The sequence below is a fragment of the Lynx rufus genome, unplaced genomic scaffold (genome assembly GCF_022079265.1).
Source record: "Lynx rufus isolate CCGP_SWC_20201006 ecotype Redwood Valley unplaced genomic scaffold, mLynRuf1.p SCAF_15, whole genome shotgun sequence".
In the NCBI taxonomy this organism is placed as follows: Eukaryota; Metazoa; Chordata; class Mammalia; order Carnivora; family Felidae; genus Lynx; species Lynx rufus.
In genome coordinates, this window is record NW_025814829.1 from 53,020,232 (window position 1) to 53,035,800 (window position 15,569).

The window sequence follows — 15,569 nt, forward strand, 5'->3', positions numbered from 1 at the left end:
AATACATATACCTGAACTGTATTTATAGCATAATTATAATTCCGTAATTGCGCACTGGAAATACAAAGTATATAAAAACAAGTTAAATGACACCACAAGAAACCAAACTAGTATCTGGAATGTGTGACAGTCTATAGGAAAACTGACTTACACTCTGTAACAAGTCAATGGCAGGAACAAAGAAGGGGAAGCCTGCTCCACTTTAATAGTGATTTGAGAGGCAGGGCACTTATGATGAGCACTGGGTGTTGTATGTAAGTAATGAATCACTAATAAATGCTACTCCTGAAACTAATATTACACTGTATGTTAACTAACTGGAATTTAAATAAAAACTAGAAAAAAGAAGACGCATGGCAATCAAGGAATAAACTTTGCCTGGAACCTCTTTTGAACAAACAACTATAAAAAGACATTTTAAATAATAAGAGAAATTTAATTATGGACTGTATATCAGATGATACCAAAAATATACTGTCAATCTTGTTAAATTACATAATAGCATTTTGGTTACATAAGAAAATGTCCATTGCTTTTTGGCTACACACAGGAGTGAAATGACATAATATCTAGGGTATTATGATATTCTGAGAAAAATGAAATGGAAAATATGTCCCAATATTTAAAAAAAATTTTTTTTTAATGTTTATTTTTGAGGGATAGAGCGAGCGAGCGAGCATGGGAGGAGCAAAGAGAAAGGGAGACACAGAATCTGAAGCAGGTTCCAGGCTCTGAGCTGTCAGCACAGAGCCCGATGCGGGGTTCGAACCCACAAATTGTTAAGATAACGACCTGAGCCAAAGTCGGACGCTTAACCGACTGAGCCACCCAGGCGCCCCAAACATGTCCCAATCTTGATAATTGCTAAATCCACCTGATGAGTATATGAAAAAGCATTGCCTGAAATTTTCAGAACAGAAATTAAAAGGAAAAGGATTCTGTTTTGGCCCTGTTAAATCTGGCATGCCCATTAGACATGCAACCAGTAGAGAGCTGGATAGGTGAATCTGGAGTTTGGGGAAGAAATAGAGAGCTGGAAGTCATGGTTTTTTAGCCGTGGGACCGGATAGCATGTCTCAGAAAGGTGAAGAGAAAAGAGGGTGGGAGGAGCCAGGACAAAGTCCCAGTACATCCAACAACTGAAGGTCAAGAAGCGGAGGAGTCAGCTAGAGGACAGAGAAGACGCAGTGAGTCAATGAGATACAGAGAGAACCAAGAGAGTGTGGTGTTAGCAGAAACCAAGAGAAAAAATATTTCAAAAAAGAACATGTGTTCAATTAATGTCTAAATTTCCTGAGAAGTAACCACTAGTAATCATTAGTGACCTTCACAAAAGCAGTACCGTTGAGTGAGAGGGAAGCCTTTTGATAATATTAGAAAACTCATCTGTACTCTTAAAAATCTCCCACATACTTTTCTAAAATCAAAATAAACTTTATGTTTTAACGTCAAACTTCATTCTCCCATTTTTTATTACAGTTATTCATAATCTCTTCAAAGAGGATGGGGCATTTCATCAAATATTGAGCACTTGGTATTAAGGTCCTTCATAGTGGAGAATTAATTATTACTTACACAGCCATCATGCACATTCAGGGTTGCTTCAAGTTTCAATCTTTGGATAAATTCTCTTCTTCCTGTTTAAAAAAAACAAACTAAATAAGTTATAAGTCATTCTTGATGAAGAAAGTATAACAAAGAAGTTAAGAGCCCAGGATCCCGCATGAGGCAGCTCTAACTTCAACTCCCACTTAGAAGCTGAGTGATACCACCTCAGCCCTCATTCCCTCATTAAGTAGTTCCTGCCTACCTGATGTTGTTATTGCAAGGATAAAACGGTTCAAAGATAGAAAGGGCTTAGCACAGTGGCTGGACCACAGTAATCATTCACATATATATTCAACCAATATATTGAGTACTCATTCCATTCCAGGTGGTGTTCTAGGAGCTAGGAGTACAGTGGTGAAATAAAAAAGAAAAAGAACTCTGCACTCTAATGAGCTTATTGAAAGACAATAAACAACACGTCACCTGATGAAAGTGTCAAATGGAAAAATAGAGAAAGAGGATAGGACTAGAGGTGGGGGATAGGGTTTTGAACCTTAAATAGGTGGGCAAACAGTGTTTTGTTAGATACTACCTACTTTTAAACACATCTCAATTTCAGAAATGTTAAAATATTTTAAAGTTCATTTTACAATGAAATGTACCAGCAAAAAAATAAAATAAAATCAGTCTAAATGTCCATCAATAGCAGAATTATAATACTGCAAAAATAGAAATCACTTTGAAAATGAGAAATGTTTCCCTTTAAAAAATGAATCATCTTTATCAAAGAAAGACCAAAAAGCTTCATGTTTATTCAGGAGCTGTAATGAAAAGAAGCTGAATATATGACAAAGAACGATAATTAGCTAAGTAAATCAGGCTGATGAGATCTCAAATAAAATTAAATTTGACTATGCTCTCTGTACACTGTCACCAGGGACAGATTTCTCTACACTTTCTTGCCATTCGATGTAAATATGAAGATCTTCTTGAGAATGAACTATTTTCTTTCTTTGTGCTTGCTTATAACTGGTAAGATGACTAGGTAAAGGATGAACATGTGGGTTAAAGAATTTTTCTTTTTTTCTTTTTTTATGTGGGGGGAATGTTCTATGGTTCTAAACATTGGAATAAGACAACCTACAGAAATTCAGTATTTTCATGAATTGGTTGTACTTTATATAATTAACTTTTCAATCTGATTTTCAGTTTTAAAAAGACGCTAACTGTACTAAATAGATAACATTAAAAAAAAAAATTTCCGCCCTTCAGCCAACAGCAGGCTTGGCAATCCTACTGAGTTATAATTAAGAGTTAAGATCGTATTATCAACATGACAACAATTAAAATTCATTAAAATACAAGGACGAGGGGGAGGAGAAGGAGAAGAGAGGAGAAGAGAGGAGAAGGAAGAAGAACCAAAAATTTTTCTTGAAAATTTTTAAAATCTAGGTTTGAAAACACAGCTGTAGCCATCTCTGCCTAGAGAAAATGGTGGTAGGACATGAGAGAACAGAAGACAAGGTGAGTTCTTCGAGCAAGAACTCTTACGTATGAAACCTGCACATAAAAACATGCACTGAGACTTGACAGTTAAATAGCTCCCCAATGATTTCTGTATGTGACTTTGGAGATCAAAATGACTGTATTGTCCACATACCTCATTAAATGTGCTTCCCGAAACAACTAACATAAACCTCCTCTACCCTTTACTAATTAAATGTACTACCAAAAAATAGGAGCTGACAGATGCCCTAAAATAAGAATCGTAAGGTTAAAAAGCTGAGCCCCCTCAATTAAAATAAAAATAAACTCATACCTGTCGTCAAGAACTATGAAGTCTAAACTACTCGCAAGCTAACAAGTACCTGCCACCATCTCATGAATCTGGCAGAAGACACAAGACTCCTAAGTCAGAAGCAAAGGATTTTTCTCCTTAATCAATGCAAGCTTCAAGTTCACATAGGCTCCTTGTCCCCCAGTTCCCACAGGGCAATGCGGAGCAGCCTAGGTAAGTACTGGATATGCTGGGGGTTTGAATCAGAGCTGGAGAACCCTGAACTGAGGAAACCCAAATCTTACAAAAGATCAAGCAAACTTGTCTGACCTTTTTCCCAAAGAGTGACATTATCTGCATTATACTGGGCAATAAATAAATCTGCCCTCTGCTCCAGAGAGAGATATTATAACTTCCAAAGCTGTTCCTTGTATATACATTATTGAAAAGATAGTCCAGAACAAAGCAGCCAGTGCCTCTGCTCACAAATGTGCAGAAATGCAAGACGCATGGAGAATTGTCTCCCAACAATTACACACTTGTTACGGATGAATTTACCTACTGCTGTGCCTTCCTACTCATGTCTTTCTTGCAACCCATGCTGCCTCTCACAATTCCATCACTGCTTTGACATTCTATTCTTTATTAACAGACCATAAGCTCAATAAAAAGAGAAACACTCTTGATCACCCGGGTACCCTAAGTGCCTAGAACAGTACAGAGGACAAAATAGGCATTTAATATACATTTGCTAAATCAGTGAATAAGCAAATAGGATCATGATACTCGCTCTGTTCTATAATATGTCTTCTGTTGGGTGAACATCTTTCAATGACAATAAATATACAGCTACTGCTCTTTTTATAAGAGCTATTGCTCATTTTGAATGGTTATATAACTTACTAAACAGCTTTGCAACTTACTTATTCACATACCTATCTCCCTTAGTAGACCGTGAGATGCTTGAAATAAGTGTTAGACCAGGTTTAAATACCTACTTGGAACATACTATGAATAAGCTGGGCAAAACCTAACTTCTCAGAGCCTTAGTTTACGTTACATTTGTAGAAGTTTTACATTTGATGGGTACACATTTATTGTCAGGAGCAAATTAATTAGCATTCTCAAAACTTGTGGACCTGCTGATATGCTCTACACTTAAAATGAGTTCTCTCCCTATACACAGGTGGGATTGTTCCAAGTTAATACTGCCTGAAAAGAGAGAAAATCATTTTTCAAAAATGACCTCATTTAGGAGTTGAGGTAAGTTCAGCTGATTAAAGAAAAACAGTAAGGCTGGTGATACTGAACAGCAGAGATGGAAAAGCATTTTAACAAAATTTTTCACTTTACTTCATTCTATTGTCCCTTTGAACTACTTTGTCTTTAAAGCCAGACTTCCTGGTCATCTCCACATGCCGCCTTCCCTAGCTCACTGTCAGCTCTTCTTTCCCCTGCACTGTCCCTTGCCCCCTCCTCTCCATTGGTTTTGTTCTTAGAAATCATAGGTCATCAGTAAATCCAGTGGGCCCTTTTAAGACACATTTTTCATGACCTCATAGTATTATCTGTCACAGCTGACGCCATCTTCTTGAAATAATCTTCTTCTTTGGTCCCCATGGCATCTTACCAGATAACCAGGAGAACTGAAAATCAAAGGGTGACAAAACTCCTTTGAGGTGAGACAGAACACAGAACGGTTTCATCTTGGACAGAGCACAGGACAAAGAGGCAGCTGCCATCAAAGTGCAGAAGGAGAACACTGTGAGATGCAAACAAATGCTTTAAGGCCAACGGTGGGCTAACAAGATGGCTGAATCTCTGAGATCCTAGACACAGGCAAAGTCCTCATTCGGTCACCGGCTCTTTTCTGTTAGCTTCCACCAAGAACTTGCAAGAAACACTGGAAACAGGGCAGGAGACCAGAAAGAGTCCCTCTCTGGCAGGACACAGGCATGAAACCCCACTCACGTTTCAGGCCATTCTCTCAGGGGAAACAAAAGCTGCAAGCCACTGCAGAAACCCAAGCTAAAAATGGCCTCAGTAAATGTCTACTACTGGTGAGAGAGGCAGGAAACCCTCACCATCATTTCAGGCAAAGGGCAACTGCCCTGAGAAAAGGATAAAAGCAGACACTGCCTATCCTTCAGGGAAGGGCAGGAAACCCCCTCCCATCTGATAAATAATCAATACGAAGTGTGGTGGCACTGAAATGTGTCAACTCACACTGAACTACCTTCCCAGAATCCCTTCCCTGTAGATGTTGCCTTAGGATGAATCACCAGCCATTTTTGCACAAGACTGATGAATGAAGTACAATTACAGCCATACTGACTTTGCACTCAGAAGGTTGGAGCAAAGCTCATGCTGCTTATACGTGTTGTTGTGTATCTGCTAGCTCACCTTCTTGGAATGAGCAGCAACTAGGCCTAGGAGTGTATGTAATAATAAGTTTATGTAAGTTTATGTAATAATATTCTAAATACTTGGTTGTCATTTCAACAATCTCCACAGCACCTTCACCGGCAGATTCCATCTCAAGAAACAGTTTCTTTGCTCACCCATAAGAAGCAACTCCTCATCCACTCAAATCCTGTGATTGCAACAATTCATCCTATCTTCAGGCTCCACTTATTCTAGTTCTCTTGCTATTTCCACCACATCTGCAATTACTTTCTCCACTGAAGTGTTTAACCCCTCCAAGTCATCCATAAGGATTAGAATCAACTTGTGCCAAACTCCTGTTCATGTTGATATTTTGATCCCTTCCCATAAATCAAAAATTCTTAATTTTTTCAAAAATTCTTAATGGCATCTAAAATAGGGAATCCATTCCAGAAGATTCTCAATTTACTTTGCCCAGATCCAACAGAGGAATCACAATCTACGGCAACTATGGCCTTACAAAATGCAACTCTTAAATAGTAAGACATGAAAGTCAAAATGACTCCTGGATCTAAGGGCTTAAAATGGATGTTGTGTTAGCAGGCATGAAAACACTCATCAGAACTCTTGAATGACCAGGTGCATTGTCAATGAGCAGAACTATTTTGAAAGGTATCTTTTTTTTCTGAGCAATAGGTCTCAACAGTGGGCTTAAAACATTCAGTAACCATATTGTAAACGGAATGCTATCATTCAGGCTGAAGCACAGATAAAGTAGACTTAACACAATCTTTAGGGGCCTAAGATTTTCAAAATGGTAAATGAGCACTGGCTTCAACTTAAAGTCACCAGCTGTATTAGCCCCTAACAAGATAGTCACCCTGTCCTTTGAAGCCTTAAAGCCAGGTATTGACTTCTCCTCTTTAAATATGAAAGTCCTGGATGGCATCTTCTTATAGAAAACTATTCAATAGAAGGCTGTTTTATCTACACTGAGAGTCTGTTATTTACTATAGCCACCATCGTGCTAGAACTTCTGGATAACATGCTGCAGTTTCTACATCGGCACTTGCCACATCACCCTGCACTTGTATGCTATGGCGATGGCATCTTTCTCTTAAACCTCATGAACAAAAACTCTGTTAGCTTCAAACTTTTCTTTTTCAGGTTTCTTACCTCCCTCACCCCTTACGCAGTTGAAGAGAAGAATGTTATTAGGGCCTTGCTCTGAATTAGGATTTGGCTTAAGGGAAAGTTGCGACTGTTTCATCTTCAATGCTGATCACTAAAACTTTCCCCATATCAGCAATAAGGCTGTTTCACTTTCTTATCCATCACGTGTTCACTGGAATATCACTTTTAATTTCCTCCAAGAAATTTTCTTTTGCATTCACAACTTAGCTACTGTTTGGCACAAAAAGGCCACTTTTCAGCCTGTTTTCTTTTTTTTTTTTTAATTTTTTTTAACGTTTATTTATTTTTGAGACAGAGAGAGACCAAGCATGAACGGGGGAGGGTCAGAGAGGGAGACACAGAATCCGAAACAGGCTCCAGTCTCCGAGCTGTCAGCACAGAGCCCGACGCGGGGCTCGAACTCACGGACCGCGAGATCGTGACCTGAGTGGAAGTCGGACGCTTAACCGACTGAGCCACCCAGGCACCCCTCTAGCTTTTAATTTAAAGTGAAATATGCAGGCGCTCCTGGGTGGCTCAGTTGGTTAAGTGCCGACTTCGACTCAGGTCACGATCTCACAGTTCCTGGGTTCCAGCCCCACATCGGGCTCTGTGCTGACAGCTCAGAGCCTGGAGCCTGCTTTGGATTCTGTGTCTCCCTCTCTCTCTCTGCCCCTCCCCCACTCACGCTCTGTGTCTCTCTCTCTCTCTCAAAAATAAACATTTAAAAAAAAAGTAGATACACAACTCTTTCTTTCACTTGAAAGGAACATGGCAGAATTATTAATTGGCCTGATTTCAATATTGTTCTCAGGGAGTAGGTAGACCCAAAAAGAGGGAGACACAGGGAAAGCTGGTCAGTGGAACAGTCACAACACACACAACACTTATCGATTAAGTCCACTGTCTTATATGGGCACAGTTTGTGGGGCCCCAAAACAATGACAATATTAACATCAAAGATTACTGATCACAGATCAATGTAACAATGATAATAATGAAAAAAGTTTGAAATATTGTAAGAATTACAAATTCTTACAAATTCTGTGTCACAAAATGTGACACAGAGACACAAAGTGAGCAAATGCTATTGGAAAACAGGTGCTCCATGCAGGGTTGCCACAAACTTTCAATCTGTAAAAAACGCAGTATCTGCAAAGTGCAGTAAAATGAAGCACAATAAAACAAGATATGCCTGTACTGGAAGTTTTAGCCAATGTGATATTGCAAGAAAAAAAAAAAAAAAAAGACATACATATTGGAAAGGAAGAAATAAAACAGACCCAATTGGAAGATGACATGATTTTGCACGTAAAAAGTTCCCAAGATTATACCCCCCCAAAATCCTAGAACTATAAGTGAGTTCAGCAAGATCACAGGGTACAAGATCTGCAGATACACAAAGTTGCATTTTTATATATTAACAATGAACGTGTGAAAGTTGAACTTAAAACACAAAACCATTTGTAATTGCTCCAAAAAAAATTAAATATTTAGACATAAATATAAAAAATAAATATAATGTATCCTGATCATTACAAAACGCTGATGAAAGACACCAACAACTTAAACAGAGTGTACCATGTTTATGGATCAGAAGAATCAACACAGTGAAAGACGTCAGTTCTTCCCTAATTGATATATAAATCTAATGCAATTCCTATCAAAATCTCAGTAATTTGGGGTATGGACAAGCTTGTCCTACGATTCATATGGAAAGGCACAAGATATAGAATAGCCAAAACAATTTTGAAAAAGACAAACTAAGGAGGGAAAAGATCACTCAATTTGATGTTAAAACTTACTATATAGCTACAATAAGCAAGACAGTGTGGTATTATTTACAGAAGAACACACACACAGATCAGTGACAGAGAACAAAGAACACAGAACCAGGTCCACATAAAATGCCCGACTGATTTCTAAAATAAAGGCGCAAAAGTAACTGAATGGGGAAATACAGCCTTTTCAACAAATGGTGCTAGATCAAGATGACATCCACAGACACAAAAATGAACTTCATGCTAAACCACACACATCATACAAAACTTAACACAAAATGGACCCCAGACAAATACAATTTTAGGAAAAAAACCTAGGAGACAATCTTTAGGACCTAGGGATAGGTTAAGAGTTCTCAGACAGGATACCAAAAGCATAATCCATAAAAGGAAAAATTGATAAATTGGACCTCACTGAAGTTAAAAACCTTTATTCTGCAGAAGACCCTACAAAAAGAATGAAAAAACAAGCTATAGACTGGGAGAAAATATATGCAAACTGCACACCTGACAAAAGACTAGTACCTAAATTATATAAATAAATCCCAAAACTCAACAGTAAAAAACAATTAATAAACCAAACAAAAAATGAGCAAAAAAACATAAAGGGACATTTCACTGAAAATATAAAGATGGCAAATAAGTACGTAAAAAGATGCTCAAAATTAGCCATTAGAGAAATGTAAATTAAAACCATGAGTTATCACTATATAATTAGAAATAAAAATAGTGATAACACTCCTGCTGGTGATGATGCAGAGCTGATGGGAATGGAAAATAGTATAGTAATACCTGAAAGAGTATAGCAGTTGCTTACAAAATTAAACAATGTGCTTACCATACAATCCAGTAATTGCAATTCTTAGACATTTATCCCCAAAAGATGAAAACTTATGTTTATATGAAACTGCATGTTCATAACAGTTTTATACTTAACAGTCAAAAACGGAAACAATCCAAATATCTTCAACAGGTAAATGGTTAAATAACCATATAACCATATCACGAAATACTAATAAACAGTAAAAACAAATAAACTATTAATACAACAATTTAGATGAATGTTAAGGGAAATACACTGAGTGAAAAAAGCCAGTCTCGAAAGATTACATGCTGTTTTTTATGTTAACATACATGTTATTTATATAATACAAATAACAATTTAATATAAATAACAATTTTTGAATTGACAAAATTATAGAGATGAAAAGCAGATTACTAGTTGCCAGAGGTTAGCAGTAGGGAGAAAGGGATATAGCAGTGACTATAAAAGGATATCACAAAGGAACGTTGTCATGGAATTATTCCCTATCTTAATTGTGGTGGTGACCATGTTAATCTATTAAAATTAATTAAAATTAATGTTCAAAATGCACAGAATACATACACACACACAAATAAGTACACATATAATTGGGGAAATCTGAATAAGGTTCATGGCTTTATCTATCTATGTCAATTTCCTAGTTGTGATATTATCATATAGTTGTATAAGATGTTACCATTCATTGGCAGTATTGGTTGAAGGGTATATGAGATCTCCCCAAATTATTTCTAACAATTGTATATGAACCTACAACTGCCTCAAAATAAAAAGTTAAGGAAAGTACCAAGTTAAAAAAAAAAAAAAGAAAAGTTAAAAAACAAACAAACAAACAAACAAACAAACAAAACCTTCCCACAGAGAGAACTCCAAGCTCTGAGGTCTTCAACAATGAAATCTATCAAACGTTCAAGAAAAAGGTAATTTCAATTCTATATAACCTCTTTAGAAAAAGAGAATACATTCAACTCATTTATAAGGCCAACATTATCCTTATACCAAAACAAGTAAAAATATAACTATAAGCTATAATTATAAGCTTGTAACTTATAAGAAAACTATAAGCTAAATTTTATGAGCATAGACACAAAATTCCTACCAAAACTCAAGCCAGCAACATATAAAGGATAATTTATCATAACCAAGTAGGACTAGCCCAGGAATTGAATATTAGTTCAACATTAAAAAAATCATTTAATATGCTAATATACCAAATTAACAGAATCAATGAAAGAGAAATCATATAATCAACTTAAGAGATATAGGAAAAAAACCTTGACAAAATTCAACAGCCAGTCATGACAAACATTCTCAGCAACCTAAGAAGAGAAGGACATTTCTTCAAAGAGTGTCTACAAAAAACATATGGTCAGTAAGATACTTAATAGTGAAAATCTGAAATGTTTTCCAAGATGAGGAATGAGGCAAGGATGTCTACTCTCAGTACTTCCATTCAGATTCTATTGCAATCCTGGCCAGTGCAATTAAGTAAGAAAAAGGAAAAAAAGAAGAAAAAAGGAATACAGGTGAAAAAGGAAGAAATAAAACTGTTTTAATATGCAGAGACATAATCCTCTATGTAAAAATCCTACAAATTTGGAAAAAAAAATTATAGGAAGTAATTGGGGCACTTGGCTGGCTCAGTTGCTAGAGCACGTGAATCCTGATTTGGGTTGGGGCTGTAAATTCAAGCCCCAAGTTAAGGGTGGAGTTTAATTTAATAAAAAAAAAGAAGAAGAAGAAGAGGGGGAGGAATGAGTAGGTCTAGTAAAGTTGGTAGGATGCAAGGCCAATAAAAAAAAAAAATCAACTGCATTTCAATATGTCCATGATGAACGACTGGATACTGAAATTAAAAATTAATACCATTTAAAATAGTATTTAAAACATTATGTTACAGGGATAAATATAACAAAAATATGTGTAAAATTGTGCACTGAAAAATAGAAAACATTAAAGAAATGAAAGAAAACCTAAATAACTGGAGACAAAAAGGACTATCATGGATTGAACATTCAATATTGTAAAGACTACAGTTCTCTCTAAAATAACATATAGATTCAATATGATACCAGGCAAAACCCCAATAGTTTTTGTAGAAACTGACAAACTGATTCAAAATTTATATGGGAATGAGGAGCACCTGATTAAGCACCTGAAGCTTAATCTGTAGAGCATGTGACTCTTGATCTCAGGGTCATGAGTTCAAGCTCCACAATGGGGGGTAGAGTTTACTTAAAAAAAAAAAAATTATATGAGCATGAAGAGAACCCAAAATAGCCAAAATAATTTTGTATGAAAAGAACTAAGTTCAAAATATTGCCCTGGCTGATTTCAATATTCACTATAAAGACATGATGTACTGCTATAAAGACAGCTAGATCGATGGAACATCACAGAGAAATGAATTTACATATATGGCCAACTAATTCTCAACAAATGGGAAAGACTGTCTTTTCACAGATGATGCCGGAACAACTGCGCATTCATACAAAGAAATGAAAGTGGACCCTTACCTCACAGCGCAGATAAAAATTAACTCAAAATTGTTCACAGACCTAAATATAAGAATTAAAAAGAGAAAACTTCTAGGAAAAAAAATGTATAAATCTTTGTGATGTTGGATTAGGTAAAGATTCTTAAATAGGACACAGAAAGCATGAAGTATAAAAGACCCTGTTAGGAAAAAGAAAAGAGAAGACAAACTGGGAGAAAAATATTTGCAAAATACGTATCTGATTAAGAACTTGTATCAAGACTATACAGAGAATTCTTACAATAGTAAGAAGGTAAATCTGAACATTTAACCAAAGTATACAGATGGCAAATAAGCCATGAAAAGATACTCAACATCATTAATCATTAGGAATAAATCAAATGCAAATTAAAATGATAACGATACCATTATACCTACATACCTAGAGAGGCTAAAATTAGGAAGACTCCCAATGCCAAGTGCTGTGGGAATGCAGCATGGTACAACTATTTTGGAAAGCAGTCTGGCAATTTCTTGCAAAGTTAAATACACTTACACAACTCAGCAATCCTATTGCAGGTTACTACCCAAGAAATAAGGATTTAAAAGGGTCCTACTCTAGTTATTTTTCCCAAGGAGTAAACAAGGTTTCATCATTTATATATTCTTTATTAGCCATGAGCAGTGTTAAAAGAATTTTTTTTAATCTGCTGCAAGTACTTGAAACCCACCCACCCTAACCTTGACATCAATGACACTCAATTACAATTATTAAAAATATAAACCATTTAGTAAAGTTTTGCAAACCTCAAGCCAAGATGTATCAGTAAATATTCTACCACATCAACACCACAATTTCTAGCATGATACAGAACAGAAAATAGTAAGGCTAACCACCACTTGGAGAATCTTTTATTTTAATTGCATGTGTATACCACAAGTTGCCATGTAAATGTATTTTTACTGTGGATCATGGTCAAACATTTTAGAAACACTGACCTAGAACATGCCTATAATACAAACTCTGTGCTACCAGCAGCTCCTATCCCTTCTAAGCATTCTCATCCTATACCCAGGAAGAATGAAATCCACAGTAGAGCCATTCAAATCTGTCTGCAGCTGCTATGATTGATATGTCTTTGGTGGTCTTATCTTCAGGAATCATCAGCACATTCTATTACATGCATTTGTCATATTTGACAGTCATTTTTCACCACTAAAATCAGACATCTTTCAATTTGCATTGAGGTTTCAAAACTAAAGAGACAAAATACGAAGATTCCACTAACTTTTCCCCAGTAGCTAACAAGGAAGCAAAAGTCAGAATTTATTGACTCATATAACATATTGTAACTTGGCAATACATTATGAAGAACTGGGTAACGCAGATGTATTCAGAATATGCTAAAGAAGAATCTAAATGCAAAAATTATCCATTTCAATATATATGACTCCAATGATATTCCAAAAACACAGATTTCCTAATCCCCTCACAAATAGAAATTTCAAACTCCACTATAAAGTTGTCATAGGAAGGTACCGGGGTGGCTCAGTTGGCTGAGCGTCTGACTTTGGCTCAGGTCATGATCTGAGGTCTGAAGTTCCTGAGTTCGAGCCCCACATCAGGCCTGCTGCTGTCAGCATGGAGCCTGCTTCCGATCCTCTGTCCCCCTCTCTCTGCCCCTCCCCTGCTTGTGCTCTCTTTTTCTCTCTCAAAAATAAACCTTTAAAAACAAACAAAGTTGTCATTTGCTGCCTGCTATAGTCTGAATGGTTGGGTCTCTTCAAGATTCCTATGTTGAAATCCTAACCCCTAAAGTGATTAGCATTAGGAGGTGGGATCTTGGAGAGGTGATCAGATTAGGATTAGTGCCCTTCTAAAAGAGACCCTGCTTCTGCCCAGTGTGGTTACAATGAAAAGAATGCTATATGAATCAGGAAGCAGGCCCTCCTTAGCAGACTGAGATCATGATGTAGGCATCCTACTCTCGGCCTTCCAGCCTCCAACGCTGTGAGACATAAATTTCTGTTGTTTATAAAGCTACTTAGTTTATGTTATTTTGTCAGAGCAGCCTAAACTGACCAAGACACTGCCTAATCATAGCTTAAGCATTTTATATGAAACATACTATACATTATGGCACACAACTCCCTTGAAAAGTTCTTTCACTCTTTTGTCAATTAAAGTAGAAAGGTTAGAAAGTAAAAATTCAAATGTGGACAAGTCCATTTAAAATGAGAGAAATATGAATAGAAAGAGGAAATGTACAGAAATGATAGCTTCTTTTATAAGCAATGTTTATCTTTATAACGCTATGTGTGTATATATATAAAACTTGTGACCAATAAGTTATCACAATAATCACTGAATCCCAAAAGCACTACCGTATCTTGAGAAACAAACATTTAAATCTACAGGTGTTTCTGACTCTGGACTTTGTAAATCACTCTTTAAAAAAAATAAATCCTACACTGACATTTAGATCAGGCCCATAAAGATGACAATAGCTGGCCTGGCCTCTGAATCCCGATGAAATCTTGTGAATTTCGGGGTTAAGTGAACATATGTATTTTTCACCTAAATAACATATAACAAATTATTTATCTTCATTCCCACAATATAAAAAGATGTTTTATGAACTGCAGTTTTCTTTGGTAGGAGGAAAATAAGTAATTAATCAAATTTAAAATCACCTACAAAGCCTGGAAAAACACAGACTATGGTGAAATAATTTGAAATGTAAACATTACAAGAAAAATCTGTCAATTCTATCTGTGAATTATTTATTTAGCAGTAATTCATTATGAAAAATACAAATAATGGAAATAAACTGGAAAAATAACCTACAATACTATAAACAATCAAAATGTTTGAAGTCTCAAAAAGAAAAAAGTTGAGAGAGAGAGAGAGAGAGAGAGAGAGAAAAACGAGAGAGGGAGGGCAGAGAGGAGAGAGAGAACCCAAGCAGGCTCCGAGCTGTCAGCACACAGCTCACAAACCGTAAGATAATGACCTTTGCCGAAACCAAGAGTTGGACACCTAACCTTAACCCAGGTACCCCCACCTTCTACATTCTTTAACTTAGGCTTTATAAAGACTTTGTAGGAGTACTTCAAAATATTATTTTTAAGAAACTCATTAATTCAGTCACTACTAATGAGGATTTTACTATTTCCTGAATGCTATGCCAAGATTTAGCACTGGGGTATAGAAGAATTACATAAACGGTGTAAAGAAGGTCTACTGAGACCAAGAAATTACTTTACAAGTCATTTTCAAATACTTAGAAAACCACATTTAAAGGATGCTGTTCAAGAATATGCTATTTATAAAGCATATGTTATTATCACATTTAAAATATTATTTAAGATAAGGAACTGCCTATATATATATACACTGATATCTGAAAATCTATGATTTGGAATTTCTACTTAAGTCGTGGATTCTTGCTTTTCAATTCCCCTCTACCCAATGCAAATTCTGTTCCCATTAGGGAGTTACAGGAGGAGGGGAAAAAGGAAATGTATAGATTCATATTTTAACTGACTGTCATAGATACAGCTGAACGAACTGAACCAAAAGAAAACATGAATACATAAACCTAT

General features: G+C 36.2%; 1 protein-coding gene across 2 annotated transcripts in view; it reads right to left on the reverse strand.

Moving 5' to 3' along the window:
* Positions 1–15,569, reverse strand: part of DCAF6 (DDB1 and CUL4 associated factor 6) — a 134,436-nt gene that overhangs the window by 116,771 nt on the left and 2,096 nt on the right. For both annotated transcript variants that reach the window (XM_047077057.1, XM_047077056.1), the window contains exon 2: positions 1,576–1,637. In XM_047077057.1, coding sequence (XP_046933013.1) covers positions 1,576–1,637 — 62 coding nt within the window. The remainder of the gene's footprint in view (positions 1–1,575; positions 1,638–15,569) is intronic.